At 45.8% G+C, this 24,944-nt stretch overlaps 1 protein-coding gene across 3 annotated transcripts; it reads left to right on the top strand.

The window, feature by feature from the left end:
* Nucleotides 1–603: 603 nt before the first annotated feature.
* LOC136292736 (tumor necrosis factor alpha-induced protein 2-like) lies at nucleotides 604–24,944 on the top strand. 3 transcript variants are annotated; one of them, XM_066188867.1, is made up of 12 exons: nucleotides 604–1,081; nucleotides 2,431–3,025; nucleotides 4,717–4,834; nucleotides 8,401–8,475; nucleotides 10,621–10,721; nucleotides 11,717–11,809; nucleotides 13,118–13,250; nucleotides 14,186–14,296; nucleotides 16,067–16,222; nucleotides 19,205–19,326; nucleotides 20,842–21,027; nucleotides 22,921–24,944. In XM_066188867.1, the coding sequence occupies exons 1-11, from the start codon at nucleotides 796–798 to the stop codon at nucleotides 21,020–21,022; spliced, it is 1,971 nt and encodes a 656-aa protein (XP_066044964.1). In that variant the 5' UTR covers nucleotides 604–795; the 3' UTR covers nucleotides 21,023–21,027; nucleotides 22,921–24,944. The 3 variants fall into 3 exon arrangements, with proteins under 3 accessions (XP_066044964.1, XP_066044965.1, XP_066044966.1); XM_066188868.1 differs by lacking the exon at nucleotides 16,067–16,222; XM_066188869.1 differs by lacking the exons at nucleotides 19,205–19,326; nucleotides 20,842–21,027; nucleotides 22,921–24,944 and adding an exon at nucleotides 17,782–18,780 and having other exon boundaries at nucleotides 605–1,081.

Raw genomic sequence — 24,944 nt, 5'->3', positions numbered from 1 at the left:
ATTGGCTGGTGAACTGATCTATATGTGTGCATACACATAGAAACACACACACACACACATATAGGGTGGATTGCTGCAATGTTATGCCATTTATATCCATGTGTGTGCATTTAATTTTAAAGTAATACATAATAGAGTACATAGTTGCTGGAATACTGCACATTCCAGAAGGCTGAGATTGCTTTTATCTCCCCTGAATGGTGTTATTAAAACATGGAAACCAGCACCCATTCTCTGGGCCTTTACATCCCTGGTGCCTAGCACTAGGCTTGCTGGGAGGTAAAGGAAAACTTGGCTGAAAACCCAGATGTGATCTCCCTGCCAAAGAAAAACTCAGGTGCAGCCTGGGCATGTGGGGTGGGTGGAAAAGGATGTGTGCTGCATAGAAAGTATTACTAATCAACTCCCTTAAACTCATAGCATGGTCATCAAGATAACTGGCAGTGCACGGATATTTTAGTCGTTTAGAAAATGCCAAAAATCCCCCTGGCTTTCCCCCAGTGATTGTGGTTAGATTATGTATGAGGTTTTTGACATTATTTACCCAGAAGAGGGAAGGATTACATAAGAGGCTGGAAGCCTATAAAAGTGTCCTCACTTGGCACAGACAGGAACCAGGCTAGACTTTTTTAAAGGCAGCTGAAGCCTGTAGCTGCACAGAAAAAAAAAAAAATAGAAAAAGAGAGAACTTCTCTAGGAGATAGACACTAAGATTACTTTGCATACAACTGTTTCTCATGTTTTCTTCTGATAGTTTTCCCAGTTGGACAGAAAGCACCTAAATCTGTTTGGATCATGAGGAAGACAAAGCATTCCTGGGCAGCCTGTGTGGGAGGAGGCAACAAGAAGGGGGAGAAAATGGCCGGGGAAGATGCAAGAATACTGCCCAAGGCCACACATGAGGAGAGAAAGAAGCAGGAGGCGAAGAGGAAAGGGAAATTGAAAACCTTGGCAGGCAAATTGCTGAAGACTGTGGTTGGTGGGAAGGAGATGGTGGAGAAGCCTAGTGCTGAGGATGTGGCAGGGAATTTGCTGAAGAGGCCAACCAGTAAGAAAAAAGTGGAGAGAGGGATGCCTGCAGGTAACCTTGAAGTTATCTCTGGGTCCAGGCCTATATCTTCTCTGCCCCTCCCATCCCGCAGGCTCTTGTTTTCCATAAGGTTCTGGATTAGGTGCTTTCCACTCTCCTCCTCCCCATCCTTCACCTGAATTCTTGTCCCTTCTGAACCCTACACTTGCAACTCTGGACAGTTCTGTATTTCACTTTTCATTTGCCTCACAAATGTTTCCCTTTGCTGTTCTTATTTTTATCTCTGCAAAGACTCCTGATGTGTCTTGTGAGAAAGATGATGTACGTGTGACTGACACCCCGTCTGTGTGACTGTGCTGTTCCCCCACAGATGGGAGGGTGAGGTGGATTGCACACAGGCTGGTTGTGCCTATTAAACATTTCCCATGTGTTGCAGGTATTGAGGCAAGACGGGTGCAGCTTGTAGACCCCTCCTGAATTACTTGCCAATTGCTTTGCTGAACATCCTTGCATCAACCCTTCTCTATTTCATGTCATGTTCCGCTCTCCAGTCCTGTTCAATTTAATTCTTACTTCATATATGAGATGTTTTCTTAGAGGAAAGGTAGGAAGGACATAGGCAAAACATAGTGGAACTTCATACTCCTTTCATTCTTCACTCTACATCCAAAGATGTATCCTAAATTATTTAAGTCCCACTGCTTCTGGCTTTGTTTAACTTTCCATGCATTCTCACAAAGTTTGATTTGTCATCTGGGCTCTGCTCCAGATACCTTTGGACACACCTTAACCCTTTTTTGTTCAGCCTTGTAATCTGTAAAACACGTGGAAAAAACTCTGCAGCTCTGTGCATCTGCTGTGAGAGTACATTTAACTCTCATTGGTTGGCTGGATGTGCTAGGTAAGATACATTGGAAACAAGCAGCACTGAAAATCTTCCTTCCAAGGAAGCTTGCAGCACTTTGGTCCTGCCAGGGTTTCTGTAGAGGAGGCAGAAAATTCCTTCCAGACTTGACTGTCAGCTGTTGGCTTGTTCAGAATGTGTCCTTTCTTTAGTGCTTTTCGTCTGGACAGAAGGTACATATCTTACAAGGATAGATTGTAATTAATGAACCTTCATTGCTCACATAAGGGGGTTTCTGGAATGATAAAAGCTGCAAACTGATCTGCAGGTTTGGTTAACCTGGAGGAGAAAGGATGAAAGAAATTTAGATACAAAAAAGTGGTTTCCCTGAGGAAATGGAGAGATGCTAGTGCTAGACCTTAAGTGGGCTGATCTTGAGTAGATTCTGAGGAATTTTGGAATATGTATAACCTAGATACTTCATAACTTGATTATTAAAGTGATGGTCCTATAGACAAGTGAACAAACAGCAAATTGTGTTCTTATTCTTTTGCAGAGGAAACCATCTGCCGATTCATTGAGGAAGGAAAATTTTTGGAAGCTTGTGAACAAATTCATAATCTGGAGCATTCTGGAAATGATGGTATGGGAAAGTCTGAATCACTTTATGCGCTGCTGGCTGAACGAATGTGGACTGTAGTGGGAGAAGCACTCAGTGGAAGTGATAGGATGCTCCTTGAGCCATTGCAGTCAGTGGGGGAATCACTGAAGTGGGAGAAGCAGAAGGAAGCAGAGCGGCTTGGCAACGGCCTAGAGACAGAGTCTGTTTCCACCTGGAGTCCAAACTTCTGGAGAAAAGATCTGGAGGAAAAACTAATGCGATACATGACTGCCCAGATTCCCCTGTTTGGTTCTTCTACTAACGCAGATGAGACTGCACTACAACAGCACCTGAGTCACCTGGAAATGACATTTCTCCCCAGCCTGGAGCACAGAAGTGATGTCTTCAAGGAAGCAGGATTGCTCGTCACCTATGCCCGCTGCTGTCATGCTTCTTTGTGTTCTCACCTTGCCACACTTATTGACAGTAACTGTTTCAACTTCAGACAAAGTCTTTTAATTTATGAATGGAGCATTAAAATGTACAAAAGGTATGTCTGAGGGACTTTTTCCTACATTTTTTTCTATATCTCTATTTTTTGTTTCTGAGAACAGTCCCCACTTCCTCATAACACTGTGATGATCAGGATTCTTGCTGAGTTTAGGTTTGTCCACTGCCTCTTTTATCTTCTATGCTCTCAGAACCAGAGCCTTTTTTTCATTGCAATACTGCCTCCTTCTAAATCCTTAATACCAGATTCAGGGGTTTACCTGAGGTGGACAGATATTTTTCTGCTGGATTCCTGTTGGACATGCACAATTTTCTGCTTTATTGAACAATTTCTTTCCTCGCATCAAGCCTTTTTTTAACAAGGTCCATAATACACCAATTACCCCAGAGTAATTTTCCCTGGCCTTTATGTCAGCATGGTGCTCTATGGATTTCTTTTGTTCTGCCCGTGGCGCTCCAGCTGCTTTATCTGGCTTGTAGTTTTTCCCTGTTGCTTCTGCATTTCCTTCATTAGTGTTCAGATCACAAGAAAAACATATAACAGATCATTAAATTCCTGCCGAAGTTTGGGGAAACAGATATGGCTTTCCCTCTGAAGAGTGGCACATCTGGGACCCTTTGGCCCAATGTGAATTCAAAGCCTGTGTGTGTCATCAAAGCCTGAAACTTTCTTGTGATTTCTTTTTTCATAGCGGGTGAGGTATTTGATTCTCTGTGTTCGTGATTTAATTGCTACTTGGCAGCTCCAAACTACTCATGCCCTAATAATCCTCAGCCTTTTTGGATTATTTGATTTCTTTCATCCAAGCCTACAGCTGCTCTGTTCCTTGTATTAATTACACCTATAAATGCTTGATTAGCTAATAAGCAGCTCATCAGGTGGGCTCTTCCCCTAGCCAGCCCCTGAAGGAGGGAAGCAGTGTGGTGGGTGTACACTGGCCATCATTGGACACATGGTAAATGTGGTCAGGAGGCATCCCTTTTACTGCTGCTTTTAAAACGGTAAAACTTTGGAGTAATGGATTGATGAAATATTGAAAACTTTAAAAAAAAATTGGAGGTGAAAAATTATGTAATTTAATTATATAAAGAAAAGTCAAATATAGGAAAAAAATTGTAAAAATGCAGAATTCCTTCAAGAAAAAAACCACACACACAAAAAAACCCCAAACCAACAAACAAGTCATACCAGTGACTGTATTAGTCAGATGGCAGTGAAAAAAAGTGGAAATGAGAAGAGCAGAGATGCCAGACTTGAGTATTTGATTTTTCCTCTCTTATTACAGTTACAACCTCTATAAAAGCTCATGCATAGATGCAGTTGTCTTGGTATATAGCTGTTTCTTATTCCATTCAGAAAGAGTATGTGACACTTGCAAAATTGTGCATTCATGCAAGTGTGCTTAGGAGGCTGTCCCCAAGCTCAAGAAGGAATTGAGCATCAGCAGTGATGGAAGGGGAGAGGGGAACAACAAGCAAAAACCGTAACTTGGGAAGCAAATGTAGGAAGAAGGAAAAGAAACAGCACAAAAGAAAAGCTGGCAAAAGGCCATTGTAAAGACCGTTTACTGTGCTGTGGCTGCCCAAGCGTGGCTAACACTGCCGGGTTCTTCCAGGGCACCCTATTTGCTTAGTGCGAGGCTGTGGTGCCAAGCAGGGGGTGCCAGGCAGGCGAAGCTGTGGACTCGCGGGAAGCTGCCCCTCTGGCTGAGCTCTTGTTTCTGTATACAGTGGCAGCCAGGCATGTGTGAGACCCGGGCACATGCCCCAGCACAGCCTTTCCCTTGGTGCACAGTGCCTCGTGTGGATTCTTTTGAGGACTGAAGAAAAGTTACTTGCAATCACACGGGTAAGAACCCAAGAATTTTACCCCAATCTGCCTGTTTTATTCCCACTGTTCTAAATTAAAGTGTGCCCTTGTTAAATAGCCAGCTCTGCTCAGGCATGTGTGAGTCCCAAGGTCTCCATCTTGACTGAGTTTCATTGCACTGCCCAGATGTGAAGACCCACAATTGTCTGCTGCCGAAGGGAGGCTGCCCTGTCCTTGCTCCTTAGCAAGGAAATGCTGGGACATTTACAAATCTCTTTATCCTATTACTGTATAGTCAGAGAGCTGCAATCTGCTCTGCTTAGAAGCCCATTTATCTGGTGGAAGGGGAGACTTATGGGTGAAACACACTTCATTATTGAGAGTCATTCCAAAATGTTGTTTATCTTCTCTCCATCTGTTAATGATCCCATCATGTGAAAGAGTTGTGGGTTTTTTACAGCCCCTTTGCCTCAGCTGTGCAGGATATTGAGGCAGCTAAGTTTGTCTGTGTGTGGACCCCTCACAGTCCTCTCCAGCTTGTCCGACTGACACCGCTGATGTTACAGCAAAGATTATTTCCAGAGCTCAGCAGAAGAAAATGTGCAGCTGGTGCTCACCCAGCAGCCCTCCACAGAGAATCCTGCCTTGTGATACCACAGGTGACCCCAGCCCTGCGGCTGCAGCATCTCTTTCTTTTCTCACCAAAGCTCCCCCTTTGAAGAATTCAGTTGAGACATGCAGAATGCAAATGAAGCAGGGAAGATGTGTTGTAGCAACGGGGAGTTCCAGAGGAAACCACGTTATTTGGAAAACTCAGCAGGGCCTCTTTTATTCAGCTAAAGCTGAAATGCAACAGCAGGAGTTACCACACTCAGCTCTTGCTTTCCATTTCCACCAGCCCGTGGGGAGCAGAGTAGGGGAAATTCCATGGCAAACTGCTGAATCATCCCAGGCAAAGTACTCTAAATTGCAGAGAATTTCCTCAAGAATTATCCCTGAAGTAGAAACACGAAGGTAGTCACAAATATAGGAGTAGAAGTGCCAGCTGGTGACAATATGCTTAAAGCCTACTGGTTTCAGTGTTCGAGTATCTTTATGGGCTGTTTTTAATCATCACCCTGGGGAAGACCATGTGTTCTTAAGCTCTTTTTTAAACACTTGTCTCAATAAAGGAAGTGACTTAATTCAGGGCAGTGCCACTGAGGTTATCCTAGAGCAAATCACTGAGTCATTGACAAGGCCTCAAAGATGTTGACCAACAGTGATGGGAAATTTTTTTTTTTTTTTAGTTCCCGCTTATGTAATAGCTGAAGAATGCTTTTGCTTAACCATGGGCCTTCTGTTTTCCCGATACACCATGTGCTGAGCAGGCTCACCTCAATCTGGCAGTGGTTATGAGCTTTTGTGCCTTGCTGCCCTGAGTTTTCTTGCCACCTTAGATCCTGAAGCATCACAGCTCTATGTGGTGCTGAGTTGTACAGAAAGAACAGAGCTGTAAGTGCTGGATAGTGTAGCACAGCATTGCCCAGCTCACTTCAAACCTGGCCAGCTTGGGAGCAGCTCCAGATTCAAGCTAATGAGCTTAAGTGGACATAAGCTGACTCCATATGGAAAAATTATGGCTGTCTCTTCAGCTCAGTGGCACAGTTTTTGAAACCTGCTTTATCCCTCTATTTTTGCTTCCACTGTAATTCAGCCCTTCATTATGCTAATATACAGGAAGTTGGTATTGAGCAAATATCCTGTTGTTATCTCTTAACAATTGTCATATATTGTGACTAGATCACTGTTTTGCCACTTCAATGGATGATTAAATTATTCACAATGTGAAGAACCTGACCAGAATAAGCCATGATCTGCTTTGCTTATGAATACCTGGCTTATCATTGGGTGTGGCAGGCTGACATCTGTGCGAACTAAAAGCACTTTAAACAGAAATGAGTGGTGAGAACTGTGAGTGTATCTGAAGGTGCTGAGAGCCCAGATGCCATGCGGGGTTCAAAATCTCCTCAAAACTCCAGTGTGGGGAACTCGGTCAGCTCTGCATTCAGGCAGCATTCTCAGTCTGGACACACCTGGGGCAAGGAAGCTTTGTGCCTTTGAGGTTGCAAAAGTGGTGAACTGAAAATGCTGATGCCATTGGTTGGGTTGCCAGTTTGTCACCTCTGCCCTTGCTGTACCGGGGAATTAGACGAGAGTGCAAGGCAGACCTTCCAGCATGATGCCAGGGCTCATTCTCATACTCATTTACACTGACCTGCAAAGGATCACTTGGGTCTGTGTCTTCTCCCCACCACCCCTCTATTTTCTCAAATGGACAAAAGGAGGACTGAGAAGTTTGTGTTCTGCAGTCAGCACAGGCGTACTGACCATCCACGGATCTGAAGCCTTGCAACATTTTGGTGAGAGAAGAAGAAACAAGAAGTAAACTGGGCCTGTTTATTACAGTAGAAGTTTTGGTCCTCTCCACATTGAAGCTTTGGTGCCTGACATGCTGGTGTCACTACAAGAGCTACAGACAAGCAAGCTGTTTCTAATTCAGAAACATCATCTGATCCAAAACAACTAAGTGCTGTCCTCAACAAGTTATTAATTGCCTTGCAGTTCCTCACTAAGCCTTGCTTTGTCCCATTGTGGGGGGCAGGCTTGAAGTGTTTGTGCAGCTCAGCTGGGATGTGCTATCTCAGCATATCGTGTTCACACATTTGCTCAGTCAGGTGATGGCCCTTGTGAGGAAAGGAATTCTTCTGGGTTGTTTACAACTGCTTATTTGTCTTTGATTAACACTTCTCAGTGAAAATGGGAGAGCAGTTGTTTTGAATATACTTTTGATGAAATTCTTCAGCTGACAGCCGCAAATTTCTTAATTCATCAGCCAGAAAAGAACAAAGACCAGAATGGGAGATCAGACTTAATATTCCTTGGAGGAAGATTCAGAACTGAAAGAATAAATAAGCATGCCAGACTTTTGAGTTTAAAGCTTCTATAAAGGTCAGATCATGTTTTAAGCAACAAGTCCTTTCTCTTCAATGCTAGTTTTGTTTTTACAGCCATTCAAACTAGCATAAGCCAGCCAAGTCTTGGGAAATTTCCCATTGTGCAGCCTCATGGGGCCCATCTCACCATGACAGTAGCTCTAAATACTAACCAGGCTCCTCTTTGCACTCGCAAGTCCCTGGCTCAAGCAAGGGAATGGTTTTAATTAATGCTGGCTGGTTTCTGCGGGTGCTGGTTGGAGAGAGGGAGAATGGAAAATCTCAGCTACAGTAGCTGGCAGCATGGAGATGTGTCTAAGCATTGTTTTGCTGTGTGGGCGCCTTCATTTGAGCTAAGCTAACTAGGGAAGACTGTAGATAACCCAAGCTGACACTGGGATGAAAGAAAGCTGCAAATCATTTAAACTCAAACAAACAATGTAGAACAAAACAGAACAATGTTATTAGGTCAGCTGGAAAATAGACAGGCTTTGGGTTAAATAAGACAGCCAAAAAAATGGAGGCAGAAATTCATCTAGTCCAAATGGATAATGAGAGGCTGGAAAACCTAACTCGTTATGAATGCCATTGTATCTTAACTGTACTTTTAAATTTTCTTTTATCATTTAGAAGGAAGTAGGGAACGCGCTGAAAGAGGCCTTTGGTATTGGAAAACCCCCGTGTGCAGATGCTGCAGTCGTTGAGGTAAACTGGGGGGAACTGAGAAGCTCCCATGCTTTGAGGCAGTTGTGGTTTTGCACACAAATATGTGGGCATTTGGCAAGACACATCTTTGCATGTCTCAGTCTAAGCTCAATGTGTTAAAATCCTGCAAGCTGGCTGCCATACTTAAGCTGTGTCTGTTCCCAAACCTATTTTTGTCCTGGGCATACCTAAAGAATAAAACCCCTAACTAAACTAAGGATAAGCCTGAGCTGATTCAAGCTGAAGATGCATTTTCATACATGCTTCTGGATCTTTACATAACCTTTTGGAAAGTTGTTTTGTTTGTTACCCAGTCTGTTCTGTGTGAGCTCTGCAGAGCACTTCTATAAAAGCAGGGAGAGCTGCTGAGCTGTGGCAGGGTCCCATGTCTGCCAGTGCAAAACGCAGGCAGGCTGCTCCCTGCTTGTCCCTGCTGAGACTGCTGCCCTGGTGGGTCAGGCAGTGCAGGGGATTCTGCAGAGCACAGCAAAGGCGAGTGCTCCAAGGGCATTGCAGGAGCACACCCTGCTGATTTGTGAGCAGCATATACTGCGGGCAGAGGGTGTTTGGATCAAGACCTGGAGAGGGATTAAAATAAATCCCGGAGTTTACACATGGGCTCAAGTGATGCTGGAGATCAGGGGCAGACTGTGGGCTGTCACGACTGTATCTTTCTTCTCCACTTTCATCACCCCAATGGCAGTCATAGTTCAGGTCATGGGAGAGGCAAGCAGCTTCATGGTCCTTTGGGATGGCAGACAACTTCAGGCACTGGAAGCATTTCAGATCAACAGCAGCTGGTTTTCCTTGTGAGGATACAGCTTTAGCTGGCAAGCACTGGCTTTTCTGGTCCATCTCCGACTCAGGCACCAATGCAGAGCTCACAACAGGGGCTGTTTGCTCCTTGCCTTGCCCTGTACCTACAGGAGCAGTGGAGCAGTGATGTGCCTAATGATGTACCTGTGTTAGGGTGGCTTTTAGGTAACAAGATGGTTTTTCCCTCTCCTGGTTCACACTGGAAAGTTTTCTAACAGGAACTAGGACAAAGCATGGTTTGAATCCCATAGTCCTCATATCTGTAACATCTGGCCTTACTTGAGCATGAGTGGATTCACTCTGTTGTGTATGCAACTGACAGATTTGAATGCTCTGGGGTGGGTGAGGGAAGAGCCTGGATTAATAGGAAAGCCTTATGAAATTACCACCCCCTCAATTTTCTCAGGCTGACACTTAAACTTCAGATAGAAAATGAATAAGGTGTCATGGAAACCCATCAGCTGTGGTTTTCTGGCACTTTGGGGTGGCATATTTTACCCTGTCCCTTTGGGTGAGCTCTTACATCTGTTATGAGCAGTGGAAAAACCTATTCATGATGTGAGTCACCCTTTGTCTCTGGCTGATGAGCACTGTGAGGGCACAGCATATGGGTCCATCTGTCTCCTTTTATCCATCTGGCTCTCCTCCCCTTGCAAGTTTTTTTTTCCACAGAGCAACTAATGGGTAGTATTAAGTTGCCACCTGCTCAAGCCTGCCCCTTACGAGGTGAATTTTGAGCTGTCTGGCACAGCCCACCTCCAGCAGACACCTGGGCCACCCAGCTGGGGTCAGGGGGGCAGGACATGTGCTGTAGGGTTTAACACACAGAGCTGTGTCAGGTGTGAGTGGTGGTGCCTGGGAAGGTGACACCTGCCCTATTCAGGCAACTCATGTAGAGACTCTGGCAGAGGTGCAGGGCACACAGTTAGGTCTGCATAACTTTCTTTTTAGTGGCTGCACCCAAATTTGTCTGCGAGGGTGAGTCAGGTAGAAAGAAGCACAGGTGCTCCTGCAGATGGTCTATGTATAAGCTGAGCTGCCAGGCTGGATGTGACCAGTAGAGAACATCTTCAGGGATAGGCTTTTACCCAGGCACAGGCCTGTTGACCACAGTAAGAACAGTGGTAGCAAAGGTGTAGGGTTGGGTATTACAATCAGGCTGATGAAAAATACATTTATTTCCGTGAGGACTCTCAAAACTGGAGCAGAAATTGGTGCCTAGAGGACAGAGAGATTTGCTGCAGGGTGAGCAGTGGGATATATTCCTGTTCACTGCATAGGGAGCAAATGGCTTTGGCCAGTTCTCCTCTCACACATTGAAATCCGCAGATACTAACAGAGAAGACAGAGACTGCCAGGCGAGTCAGTGAGATCCTGAGCGAGAAGGTGGAAGCTGAATGCCTGGAAGAGTGCCTGAGGTTCCTGGAGAGGTAGGAAGGATGTTGTTTTCCTTCTTGGTAACATTCTTAATGCTCAAAAGAAAGAAATCCTGATCAAGCAGCTGGTGATGCTGTGTTCACCTGGATCTTGATGGCTGTTTCCCATCAAGCTGTTACTGGAGAGACAGCACTTCACTGTTGTTTGTGTGTTCAGTATTTGTCATTGGACTAAAGCTGAGGGAACAAAATTCATCTGGAGTAGCTGGGACAGGATAAAGCCCTGGAGGGAGTTCTGGAGAGGCTCAGACTTTAAACACACCCGGGAAGAGGAGCAGCCATGTGTCCAGTGTCCAGGTCTGGCCCATCCTACCTTGACTGTGCATCCCACGCACAGTGCTTTCTGCTGGCTCTGTGGAAGGGTGGGAGTCCTGCTCTGGTTCTCTTAGGGGAATGAATATCTTCTCATCGAACCTCTCACCACTTCCTCTGACTCCCTTCATCTGCTTTTTGTTCTTGGGTATTTCTCTCCCCGTGTACCCCCTGCAGCAGAAAATGCCAGGGCTGCTGGCTGTAGGTAGTATTTCAGAGGGAGATTGTATTTAAGATCCTTGGCCCTCCACATGATGAGAGGAAGGAAATTCCTATGAAATGGAGTAGTCCAGAAGCCCTTTGTGAGACTGAGACTGACAAAGCATTCAGAGACCTTGTGGGTTATTCATATACACTGAGACTTTGTTCTGCAGCTCTATCGGCAAAGCCTGAGTTGCTTCCCAGAAGGAAGTGTTGCAAATCAATCTCCTGCCTATTGGTCCCTGGCAGAGGTACCCAGGCAGCTCAAGGGCTCTCCCTGCTGTTCCTGTGTTTTACTTCCTCACCAGCTGGGCAGGACAGAGATTGTCTTTGTCATGCTGTAGATGCCGCCTGGGGGATTGAAACCATGAGATAAAAAGACAAATAATCACAGAATATTTCTTCAGTTTGCTATTGCTGTTTGATGTGTTATGGAGCATGCCAGATTAAAAGTACTTCTTCCTGTTTTAATCTAGCTATGAAGATGAAGTAAGAAGCTTTCTCCAGCTTGATGGCTGCCCGCAGATCTGCAGCAGCTTACGAATCCTGGAGAATTGCTGCCTTCTCAGGTTAGAAAATAGAGCTTCATGACATGGGGAGCAAAAAGCAAAACGACTTTTCTTCTGGTCTGATCTCCTTCTGACTCTGGTATGAGGTCAGCCTTGCCTCCAGCTGGATATGGTCATCCAACCTGGTGCACACCAGCCTTTAAGCATGGAGGAAGCCAGCTGCTGTCAGCAAGACCCCTTCAGAGCTGCCCTGGCTGCCCCAGCAAGAGGGAGGCTCATATGGGGGCTGTGACTGAGGCTAGGGCCACAGGGCTGTACTACCACTTTTTGCCTGCTCCCAGGCCCTGCAGGTGCAGGGACTGTAGCAATCTCCTTCTTCCTGCACTGAGCAGGAGGCAGGCAGCAGTGCTGTGTCATGTGTAGGGACACTATCCTGGCTAACCCCACTGTGGGTTGTGATGTCGTTCATTTCCCTGGCCTGATTGTCCTCCAGCAGGAAAGCCTCATAAAGGTTATGCTGAGATGTGTGTGCTAGTGCACTTGGTGCAATCTTAAGTGCTTTGCTGAATGAAACCCAGTGGAATATACCAGGCTCTCCCTGGGATTGCTAGGAAGGAGGGAAGCAATAAAACGCAGAAGGGTGGAGGAGGATGTTTTCACCTAGGAACTAATTTCAGAAGCACTTGCAGCAACAGAGAAAACAAGGTTGCTTCTCTTCTTCCTATGTAAAGTTATCTGGGGATCTCTGGAGTCAGCAAAATGCCAAAATCCAACATATGCACAGTGATTACTTGACATCACAGCCCTGCGTTGAGCCTAGGTAGCTGCTTTGTTTGTTGTATTCGCATGTTGCTGATGCTGGATCCTAGACTGAATACTTATGAGTCTCTTTTATGTAATCCTTTACAGCTTTGCTGAGAATGAAGTAGTACACTGAGCCTTTCCAGAATGTAAATGTCTGGTTTCAAGCTGTTGATAATTTTAACCAGGATTTGCTGACTGGAAGACTGTTCTGATGGAAGATAATTGTTTGTCTTGTATTTGTAGGTTTTTGAAGGCACACAGGATGCTCACCCAGACTCTGTTTGTAAAGGGTGCTTCATGCTTACTCAATTTTGAAAATAGTAGAATGATCTGATCTCAGTAGTGATGGGTACAAGTGGCATTTGCATGCACTGAGCTTTCGTGCCCTCGTGGCAGTGTCTTAATGAGTGCACAAATGTGGGTCACTGAGCTAGCTTTGGACCTGAGCATGTGTCCATTCAATTACCCAGGCAGCTGTGTTGGTTACAGTAGAAAGAGTTTTGAACTGACAGAATAGCATGATTTGATCTGATCAATACTTTCCATATTTATTTTTTTTAACAGAACTGTCTGGCATAAGCTAACATACATTTACAGTGTCAGCACTGACCAGAATTTTAAGGTAAATGGATTTCTACACAGGATAGAAGATGACATTCTGGAGCATTTTCTGCAGACCATCAATTCTAAAGTCAAGGTACGGGAGACCCATTTTAATTCTAACTCTTTGCAGCCCATATGGCTGGCGTGCACTTCCCTCTCTCATGTCCTGATTTGGAAAAGGTGAAGCCATAGTCTGGCCTTCAGACCTAGTACTTTCCTCTGCCTTGTCAGCATTTGTATATGGACAGTTTCACCTTTTCCAGTTTTGGGACCTCAGTTTCACTGTTTGTAGTGTTTGCTTTTTGCTGCCCAGACCCCCAAAGTTGAATTTCACCTGGTACCTATTCATTCCCAGCAGCTGGTCATCTTCCCAGGACAGCGATAACTCACAGAGCCCAGGGCTGTCCTGGGTAGTCAGAATGTAAAGAAGGCTGACCAGAAATGCGTCCATCCCTTGAGATAAGGTCCCCTCCCTTCATACTTTCTAATACCAGTGTATTAACCCAGACACCCTTTACCCTTGTGTCTGGAAAAAACAGAATTCCAGGCTCCAAACAGTGTGTGATCCTGTGCATTTCCCTGGGAAGCTCCCCTGATCATCTTCAGCCTCATTGCACAGGCTCCCTCAGGCATGCTGGAGGCAGCAAAAGGAAAATGACAAGAGAAACTCTGGCTACACTGTGCAGTTTTAGTCTCCAGAGCTCACAGCCAGCCTGTCCCATGGGTCCACACATCTACATGGGAACTGGGGGTGGTTCTGATGGAGCATGGGCAGCCCTGTGGGGGAACAGGAAGCCTAGGGCTCAGGTTTTCAGTCTTCCAGGTTTGGGCTTAAGAACTTAGTACATCCTTCCTGAGCTGGAATTGTTTCTTTCTTTTATGTTTTGATTTTCTTTGAAATAAAGGCACAGGATGCTGCAGTTTGTGGAGAAGTCTGTTTCCAAGAGCAGAAAGAGCAAAGACACAATAATCTGTGTCTGTTGTTTGTGTGGTGTCTCTACATGTGCACTCTTTGTTTCTTTTCCTCAGGGAGCACTGAAAGACCACTTCAAAAAGTGTGACAGTGGTTTTGACCACATCCTTGAATCCTTAAAGCAAAGCTTTTTGACCTTTGGGAAGAAAAAAACAGATACGTATGAGGTAAGAAATAAATAAGAAAGTGAGAACAAGATGTTACTCAGGAAATCATCTTACAAGAAAGATGGAGAGAGATTTTTTTCCAAGGGCATGTAGTGACAGAACAAGGAGGAATGGATTAAAACTAAAAGAGAGTAGGTTTAGATTAGTTTTTAGGAGGAAGTTCTTTGCTGTGGGAGTGGTGAGAAGCCAGAAGAAATTGCCCAGAGAAGCTGTGGATGCCCCACCTCTGGAAGTGTTCAAGGCCATGTTGGATGGGGTACTGAGCAACCTGTTCTGGTGGAAGGTGTCCCTCCCCATGGCAGGGGAGTTTGAGCTATATGATCTTTAAGGTCTCTTCCAACCCAAACCATTCTATTCTGTGAAATAGATAAAACTAATAACTGAATCTTTGGATGGCACCGTATTAGAACATTAATCCTATCTGCAGTTTTCTCTGTTGTCAAATAGGCTTTTAAATATCTAGTGGTCTCAGTGTACCTCTATCCACCATGGTTGGGTAGTGACAGCTGGGACCTTTCTGTAATTTCAGTAGAGAAACCAACAATTGAAGAAATGTGAAAACTGAATGTACTCCTAAATACAGAGGGGAATGTTGGGCTCCCTCCTCTCTTCCCATTGCCCCAATACCATTATATTGGAAATCTTCTCAGCTTCTAATGTGCTTCAACCTTATTTGGAAGGATTATTTATCCCTTTGATGTAGAGTGGACACAGAGGGGTGAAAAGTCCAGTTTTTTAGAGGGCACAGTGTCTCATGCAGATCATTGGCAAACAACCTCACAAAGTAGCCAAGTTTTTTCACCTTTACAGTAGCCTAAACAACTTGTCTAGGATCCTACAACACCCTTGAGTCTATCTCTTCAGCAATGAGGTTCGTACCCGGGGAACCCTCTCTTTTGTGCAGGCTGGATTTGCTGCTGCTACATGAGCCACATGTCCTCCTAGGCACAGGACTCCCAGGTCTGCAGTCTCTTTGTCAGTGATGATTTTAATTAACATTCTGCAATATGGAGAAAGGTAATGGAAGAGAAAAAAATAGGATCTATTCTGCTGTGGTTCAAAGCCTGTCACTGGACATTATGTCACATTAGTGCTGGGGCAAGCAGCAGCTCAGTGGTGAAGCGTTGTGCTAGAGCTCTCTGTCTCTTGCTTTGTCTGTTTTGGACAGAGCTGGGGATTTCCTGTACCTTTGGACTGCAGCCTAACCCTGCTCTGATTTCAATTGCTAACAAAATGTAGTTCCTGTGCAGCTGCCTACCCCCCGCCAGGAACATTCACTGTCCCTTTTGGGCACTGCATGGCCTCTGCACCGGGGTTCCTCAGCAGGTAGTAGGAGCTAAGAGGGAGTTGTCCTGGTGGCTTCTCTGTGCCCAGCCACAACTGTGTGCTCAAGGGCCCTGTGTCAAGTGTGGATGCTCCAGGGAGGCTGCATCTGGTGTTGTCTGTGGCCCAAGCTCTCCTCAGGTGATGTATTTTTTAGCAAAGCCAAGTGTCACTGCAGCTCTGAAGTGTGAATGACCTCTGGCTCAGCTAACTGGTCCCATTGCTTTTGATTTGATGCCTCCACACTTATCATCAAGGTTTATGTCATTCACATGAAGCTTGGAGGTAGTCCAAGTGTTAGATCAAGGATTTTAAATTAATACTTAAGCACAGAAATGGGACAGCCATCTGCATGGGCAGAATATCTGCTGTCTGCCCTGGTACAGGTGTGGTCTGAACCTTACTCAGTGCAGGGAAGTTAATCTGGATATCTTTGCTCTGGAACAGGCCCTTGTCAAGGCTGTCAATGCCATCATTATTACCGAATACATGCAGGCCCTCCTGACCACTCCCAGGAAACCATCTGCTATGCAGAGGAGGAGGATTGTCAACAAGATAGAAGAAGATCATAGGATGATGCAAACCATCTTTGAAGAGTGCTTAGTAAGTTTTTGATATGGTTACAGTTTTGCTCTCTGTCATCAAGAACAATACCAGCAGAGGAAAAGACTCTGAAAGTTACTAAAAAACTTAAGAGTTTTTACCACAGAGGTATCAAGCTTCACTGAAATGACATTCAGATGTGCTGACATCCCTTTCTGATCTGTCAGAAGCTGTTAGTTCACGGTTTTGAAATGTGTGACTGGAGGAGGCAAGTTTTGCACTGCTGCCACTGACACAAGAATGAGGCGTGCTCCTCTGAGCTGGTGAAGACAGCTCCGAAGCTGCCAGCTCCCCCCATGAGGCTGCTGGTACATGGCAGTGCTTTCCCTTGAGCCTCTGGGGCGGTGAACCAAACAGGCTGCTCCACATCTCCACCTGCTCTGTGGATTGCCCTGTAAGGCTGCTCCTCCCTGGATATGGGGTGTGCATTGCTGCCCCTCAGTCCAGCCTCCTCCCTCCCCACAGGCCCTTCCCAGCCCCTCAGAGCTGGCATGATGGCTGTCTGAGCCATTTCCCTGCGCTGTGGCATTATCCCCATGGCAAAAACATGCTGATGCTGTTGTGGTTGCTGACGGTTGTGGGGAGGAACGAGTCTTCCTGCAGGGGTAAACACCTCACACCATTAGGAGGTGAAGGCACATTACAGAAGATTGGGTGTAAAAGCAGAGCCACACCTCTGACGAAAACTTGAGCAGAAGTGCTGGTTCTGATCTGCAGAAACAACTTCAGAGGCTTTAAAAAGCCTCACCTCATAATCTGGTGTAATTGGCAGTGCTGCACACAGCATCTGAGGATGCCACCAGGCTGTCACATGAGTCCCTTGATTACCCAAGGGCAAGGACTGCACTGGCGGCAGCGTCCCCTCCTTCAGCTGGTCGGGTTGGAGAATCACTGCCATGCAATGTCCCTGGCATGGCTCATTAGCAGATGCAGACTGAGAGTGCCCAGCCATGGTGCTTCATAAGGGGCTGGGCTGAGCAGCACAGAAGTGGTTGCAAAGTCATTCTGGTAACAAGACTCAAACGTGACAGCATATAAATCCCCGTGGCTACACTGGTTTTAATAATTTCACAAATGCTGAGTCATTCTCACAACTTGCCTATTTAAGTGCTAGGAACTGAAAATCTATTTTCTCACAGATGAGTCCCTTGCAAGCCATATGTCAGCAATTCTTATCTTGTCCAACGAATAAAACGAAATAAAAATGTAGGCTTCCCTAAAATCCTCTCAGACCCATTGTAATTAATGCATTAGTTTCATGGCAGAAAGCTGGAGGCTGTCAACTGCTTTTAGCTGAAGATCCACCTCTCTTGGAGTGATCAATCACAGATGAATTAATGCTTTCAGCAACTGAGACATGGGGAATAGCAGGAAGGTTCTCTAATCTTAACTCTGAAGTTTACCAGTAATGCTGTGCTCAGCATCAGCTTTGGATGTAACATGCATGGAAGAGTGCAAAGGAGATACAGGAAATCTAATTATCTGTTACAACCCTACATTAAGCTTGGGTGAAAAAGGGCTGCATCTGGTTACAATGGTTTCCCCCGTGTCCCCCATAGGTGTGCTTTCTTACTTGATGTGAGAGCGCCGAAAGCCTTGGAGGTGAAATGCAAAAGTGATTTGCAGGGGACAGCCTGCTTCTTAGTCATGAGGCTCAGAGTTATGCATGTGAACAGTCTGCTGCAGACTGAATTTATCATGCAGTTGCTGCACAGGCTGCACCTGCTCTCTGCCCTGCTCTGCCCTCTCTTTGGACTTTTCCTTCTCCTCTGTTCTCAAAACACATTAGGAAATACCTTGCTTCTCTCCTAAGAGCAGTACGTGTCAAAGGCACTTAAATACTGCTGACCAAACACCTCTTTTTTTTTCCCTTTGGACTGCAGGCTGTTTACCTCTGACCTTGCCTGCCTATGTAGTGCTTAACTAAATCTGACACCTTCAAATTAATTAGCATTTTGTAATAGTGAGCTTGCCAAGTGTGAAGCTGTACAGTACCAGTGCCTCAGGAACTGAGTACAGCTTGTGCGCTGAGCAGAGTTAGACATGCTGTGTGCCTGCAGTGCAGGGGGAGAGAGGGGGAAGGCTGTCTTCAAATATTACTACTTTTTAAAATTTATGTTCAATGCAGAGGTGCCGCATGGGGAATGTGACATGCCGCTTCTAATGCCTACTGGAGATCAGGGGAACCCAGGCTTCTCCTGGCCCAGTTTGGCAGCCAGTTCTCCAGGTTTGCTTTGTCACAGAGTCTCTGTTGACGTGGTGGCATCAATAATTCAGGGAAGCAATTTAACTGCATTACTGCACTGATGAAAAATGTGAGCAAGACCTGAAGCTCTCTCTTGGTGGTTCATCTGCATTCTGCTTCTCCCTCTCTGCTAAAAATGCTGTGTGTTTTTGATGAGATTTTTTTCTGCTATGTGCTCCAGATTAGAGGGAGCTGATCATATGCAACATCTACCAGTCACGTAATGTTTCTTTCACTGTCCAGCCCTGTTTCCCACTTTTTTTTCTATCAGAGGATCTGTGTCCCCTCATCTTCTCCCTAAGGTTGCTTTTCTGTCCCTGGGCTTGCTTTGGGGCACCAGAAGTGCCAGCATGTTTGGCCAACAAACCTTGTTTTTACATAAGTCAAGCACAGGGCTGTGCTTACCTCCAGAAGCAAACCACTTCCCAGAGGGTGAAATGGCCCTGAAAGGACAGGCAATTTAGGGGAAAATGAGGTACATTTGCCACCTTTGCCAAAGCAAGTGCAGGAGGGGATTCTGCACTGCTGAAGATGGTTGCCCAACCACCCTGGAAGCAGTCTGTGACTACTCCCCAGGTTCTTTTCTGCTGCCCTGGGGAAAACCAGATTTCTATATATGCACAGACACTGCAAAGTGCCTAACCCACACAGAGAGATCCTCAGACTGACACAAGTCCAGCTCTTAATGTGCTGTGCTGTTTTCCCACCCCTGAACACAATATTGCTTCTCTCCCCAGGGTCCTGCAGCTGGTTCTCTCAAGGATCCCATAAAAGCAATTTTAGAACTTATTCAAACTTCTGATCCTGAGGGGATGAAAATAGCACTTCTGCCCATTCTAAAAGATTTTCCTGACCTCAGGTAATGTCTTTGTTTGGTTTGATTTCTGTACTTTCTTACATGATTACTTGACACCGGAAGACCTATAGCAATATTAGTCCTGTGATATTTTGCAGTGTGTTGGGCCAGGCACGGTGACCCTTTTTATGTACTCGCTGGTGCCTGGTTTATGTCTTTGCCAGACTTGAACTGGTGAAGTTGAGATGTCCTTCTGTAAAGGTGGAGGACGGATGGAATTGCTATCAACAAAGCAGAAATGCTGTGGAAAAGTACTACCTTAATGCAGAATTTACAGGCACATATGTGCCAAATGTAGGTTTCAAGAACATCCTTAACTTGGGTATTTCATAACTTTCAAACACTTGGCTTTTGTCTTCAACACTTTACCAAACCTTGTATAATTATTTTCACAGATTTCTAGGTGTATTCAGCAAGGATATACACTACATTTCTTACAGGAAACTTAACAAAATTGAAACACAGCTTTTCCTAGGAAGGAGAGATCTTAGCTAACTGCATTTTTTTCCAAAGCTTGTGGTTTACTGCATCTATCTTTTGTTCTGATGTGCTGTGCCTGTGTTTTTCCGACTTAACATGATTGCAGTGTAGAGTTCTCTGTCACAGAATGCTGTGACGACCAAAAGTGTGAATACCTTCAAGTGTGGGGCAGACAATTTGCGTTAGATGATTACTTCAGTGCATATTCAACATGACAGTCATGATATAAACCCGCAGCAAGGGAATTCTCTAGACTTCTATAGGAAAGACTGACGTAGGCAAAGAAAAATAATAAAAAGAAAGAGAAAGAGATTATGCTATGCTTCATCTGGTTTCTTCTTTTTTACTTTTGAAGGTGATATTGAGCTAAAAAGCTGTTTATCTGATACAGCATAGCAAAGATACATGTATATGTATATGTATATGTATATGTATATGTATATGTATATGTATATGTATATGTATATGTATATGTATATGTATATGTATAGGAAGTGGGCAAAGAAAGTTCTCAGAAGACCCAGATCTCAGAGGAGGTCATCCTGGTGTGAGTGAATGCACTATTCTTGATTACAACAGATTTCTCTGTTTCAAACTGTTTGTCCTGGATCCATTTGCCTTATATCCAAGAGGGTATTTCCCAGCTCAGCAGAACAGTGCTCTGTAGAACACAAATCCTGTAACCTTCCAGATTAATAAGAATTAGCTCCATTTGAGGGAAGAAAAGATATCAAAAATGCTTCCAAATGGTCAAATGGAGAGTTATCTGAAACCTATTATGATAGATACAGGTATTTTTCTAGGAATAACCTGAGCTGAACATTTTCAATAATTTACAGGGATGCTGTGTGCCCTGGGCTTGGGACCTGTGAGCTCAGCCCTATCCCACACAGCCCTTGGGATATGGTCTGCTCATCAGGTAGCCAGAGCAGCTTCCAGTCTTTGGTCTGGTCCAGCAAAACTGAGGGATAGGAAAGAAGCTGTTTTTGGTTTTTTCTTGACTCATTCAGTTACCTGTCCTCTTGTCATTTTGGAAAGGAAGGAACATCTGAGTGCAATGCTGGACATCAAAGATTCGCTCAGCCGAGAAGACAGAGCTGCTCTCTTGAGGGTGTTTCACGATAATTGCTGGGAATCAGAAACAGAAGCAAACTTGCTTTTTGCAGATATAGAAGTAAAACCTCGGAAATATGGACTCTGTGGCTGCCTCTGCTGTTAGCAAAGGTGGGTGTGTGCGAGTGTGCTTTAGTGTAGTGTACTTGCACAGGTAGGCACCCTTCTTGCAGGGAGGTGGTGCTGTAGCTTCACCTCCACAAGGTCCTCATTGCTCTATACACTTGGTCTACTTCCCTCTCTCTACCTGCAGACTTCCTCACCCTGGAGGATCATTCTGTAGGCAGTGCAGGGTGCTGAATGCTTAGATAAGTGATTCAGGTTACAGCAGGGACAAAGGAGAAGACAGGGCTCTTCCTCCCCATGTTTCATTCCTGTCTGTGTGTCCCTACAGCAAGGTCTCTCTGGAGCATTCCCTCCCTTCCAGCTCTCACCCTCTGGATGGGCATGGTCTTCCAGGCAAGTGCTGTTGCCTCCTAGCAGGACAAGCCAAGAAAGGGCCTCTCATTAATCCTTCTGCTTCTCTGGTGCCGAGGGGAGGGATATATGAGCCCCACCACTGCCCCCTCCATGACAACTATATTAATTAAACTAGACTTGGCCCCGTTCAGGTGACTGTGCTGTGCTATGAGAACCAGAGGCAAATGTGCCCACCGTGTGCTGGCAGCAGCAGCAGCTGACGTCAGAAGGGAGGACTGTTCAAATCAGAGGGATGACTGTCACTGTAAGGAGTTAAATCCAATGGTGAGAATTGTCAAGGCTCATTTGGAGCACTTGCAATCACCTTTCAGTCTCCCAAGGGACTCCTTCGTAGTCAGAAATGGGCATTTTTATTTTTTGAGGGGGCTAAGTTGCAGCAGATTTCAAAGTTAAGCAGTTCCTCATGGTTTTAAAATACTGCTTAGTGGAGAACATGCAGCTATTTTCTTCACTTTAAATTACTGGCAACTTCTTGTTAGTCCAAAGTTATCCAGCTCCAGCTCAGAGGTGGAGAATTTTGTTTTATGTTGGCCAGGTCAGAGCTCTCAGCTATCAGAAATAGTCCCTCTCAGTTAATAACTACAGATTGTCAGCAGTTACCTTCTGTTGCATAAGCTGACTAGACCGATGTTGAGAAGCACAGTCCCTTTCCTCCTCCACTTCCAGGTGTCACCATTTATTTATAGTTACCCATGTTAGCAGACCAGGGATGAGGCATGCAGGACTCTGCCCTCCAGGCACAGGCAGACAGCAGGCTGCTCTGGTAGCAGGGAGAGAAAGCAATTAAGGAAACAAATAATAAGCACAAAGCTTCCCCTCCTAATGAAAACTGATTCTGATATAATGAACTGGCTGTCAGCCACCCATGTTTATACCCTGCTTTAAAGAAATTACACCTAGTGTCACCTCTGCTTTAGTAAAGATATCGAGGAACATGTTTTTAAAGGATTGTAAGTCGCTTAATCTCCTATTTGCTGAAATCCCCTGGGCAAACAGGCTGCCAAATCCCAGCAGACCCAGATGAGTCTGCAGTGTGGTGGGCACACATGCCTAGCACCATTTGGTGGCCTCACCTGAGTTCAGGGGTATCAGTAAAGATGAAATCAGTTATGGGATGTGCCACCTTCCTCCTTCCATCCCAGCCCTGTGATTTTGTTGCAATGCTCTGGGGTGTGACCTGTAGGCACTCTGGGAATTAGCTGCTTCCTCCTAGCCAGCATTTCTCCCTCCTGTACATGGAAGTGGCAGGACTTTGGAAAAGCGCTGGTTTTGGTTGTTTCATGTTAGCACGAAATGTCCTTCCAGAAGAGAAGTGAGAAGGTTTGGCTGGGGAGTGAAGGCAGCAGCAGGGGTGCTGCCCATGGCTGTGGGCCCATGGATTGCTTAGCCCAGGAAGTGGGGGATTCCAGCAGGTAAGTGTCGATAGAGCTTCATGAAAGTGTGCACAGGAAAGTGTGTTTGACTCTTGCACATGTTCTGATGAGTACTATTTAATTACCCAGCTTTTTTCTTGCCTTCCCTCAGGCCTGCTGGGAGAAACATGAGGCCTTGCTCCCCTGTGCCAGCATCTGCAACCACAGCTCCTTGAATGCTTCTCACGCGGCTGGATGCATGGAAAAGCCTGTCAGCCATGAAAGACAAAATTCCTGCACTTTTGCTGGAAAACCATGTGGCTCAAATCCTGAGCTTATATGTAAAGTCCAGGAGGAAAATGAATGGGATATGGTAGAAAGACATTTCTTCAAAATTTCCTAGAGATTGCCATTCAGCTGAGTCCTGGTGGTTATTCCCAGGACGTGGCAACTGTGGAGGAAGAAGGTTTCCCCTCACTTAATTTCTCTCTGTTTCCATCCCTTGTTCCATGAAATCTCAAATGAAACCAGGGACTGCTGCACCACGTGGTGCAGCATTGCAACCTCCTGAGGGATCCAAGACCTCTGCTAGGGAATATTGCTTGGCTAGTTGTGCTGGCAATGCCTGCAGGTCTGGGCACCTCAACTTGCCCCCCAAAGCCTGACCTGCACCAGGAGGCTGCAGACAGAGCCTCTCCCCTCTCTCATGAAGACTGGGACCTGCTTTGAGGGCAGCCTGCCATGGTGAGGTGTGGGATGGGGAGCTCTTCCTGTATAAGTTTTACAGCTGGCTCAGACGCATAGTCTTGCATTAATTTTGCATTAATACCTCAGTTACTGGAAATTTCGACAGGGAGGGGAAACCTCATGGGATGAAGGCAGTAAAAGGAGCTGTTTGTCCCAGCCTCTGGGCAAGGTCTCTGCTAGCTTTCAGATGTAAATAGGCAGTTCCAAAGGAAAAACACTGACTTTTCTTCCTGGTTATCTATGGACTGGTCACAGCTCTCAAGCTGGATGTGGTTCAATGCCCTCCTTTGCTATTGTGTGAATATAGGCCATTACTCCTCCTCTCTGACACCATAACCAAGCAAAAAACTCTACCTCAGATGTGCCAGTGCCTTTCTGAGCAGCCATTCCCCCTGAGTCTGCTTCCCTAAAAATAAGAGGAAAATTTGCGCATAACCTGTCAATGTGTGTAGCAGCAGGCATGTCATGCCCTGGTACCCTGAGAAATGCAGAGCCATCTGGGCACAGCCACGTTCTGCAGTGCTGTGCCATCACCCCACGGACACGGTGCCCCATCCCAGAGCCCTGCTAGGGTCCTGTGAGCTGGAAAGGAGCCAGGGCAGGTTTGTAATTGTCATTAGCTTTGTTCCTGGTGCAGCTAGGAACAAAGGAATCCCAGCTGAGAGTGGGGTGAGTGTCAGAGAAGTAAGAAAGAGATTGCTCCATCTGCAGGGAGTCCTCTGTCTGCTTTCAAGACACCAGGAGACCTTGGCACTGCTACACTTTGTCCCTCATGTCACTGAAGGGCAGTGAGAGCATCCCTTGGCCTGCAGGCCCTTCCTGACTACACAGCTGCTCAAAAGGCCAATGCTGGTCTCCCAAACATTTCATTGCTGTCCATTGTGACTTCAGAGACACCTTCCCTGGGATGTGGGAAGACTAAGGAGTCTGGGGGAGCTGCTACCTGGCTGGGTGGACATGAGTTGGGCTGTAGGGCTGGATTAGCACCTGCCTTCTGAAGGTTGCCAGCCCTGCCAGGCACTCTGGGCCAGTCACCCTCCCCTTCTGCTGAATTGCACATTTTTTCAAGGGTGGAAAGGGATGTCAGACCTGCATGACAGACCCTATTGTGACAGCAGGGTCAGGGTCAGCCTCTGTCAATGGGGATTTCAAGCAACAAGCCTTCCAGAGAAAATAAATAAAGCCCTCTCTGACATTTCCATCCCTGTCTGACTAAAAATAATCCTTCAGCATGTGGACACCTCTGGCCATGCACACGTTGATGTCTGTGTGTGTCTGTGTTGTTTGACATCTGCAGCCAGACAAGGGTGTGTTCAGCTTGGAATCAGCAGCTGGGAGCCCTGAGGGGCACCAGGCTTGCCATTCCTGTGTGCAGATCGACGAGGTTTCATAGCAGCGAGTTTCTGCACCATGTGTGAAGCATCCACTCATGGAGAGACCAAATAAAGA

The sequence above is a fragment of the Chamaea fasciata genome, unplaced genomic scaffold (assembly GCF_029207755.1).
Source record: "Chamaea fasciata isolate MVZ Bird 193981 ecotype frontalis unplaced genomic scaffold, bChaFas1.0.hap1 SCAF_7, whole genome shotgun sequence".
Classification (NCBI taxonomy): domain Eukaryota; kingdom Metazoa; phylum Chordata; class Aves; order Passeriformes; family Sylviidae; genus Chamaea; species Chamaea fasciata.
This window is presented reverse-complemented; position numbering and strand designations above follow the sequence as displayed.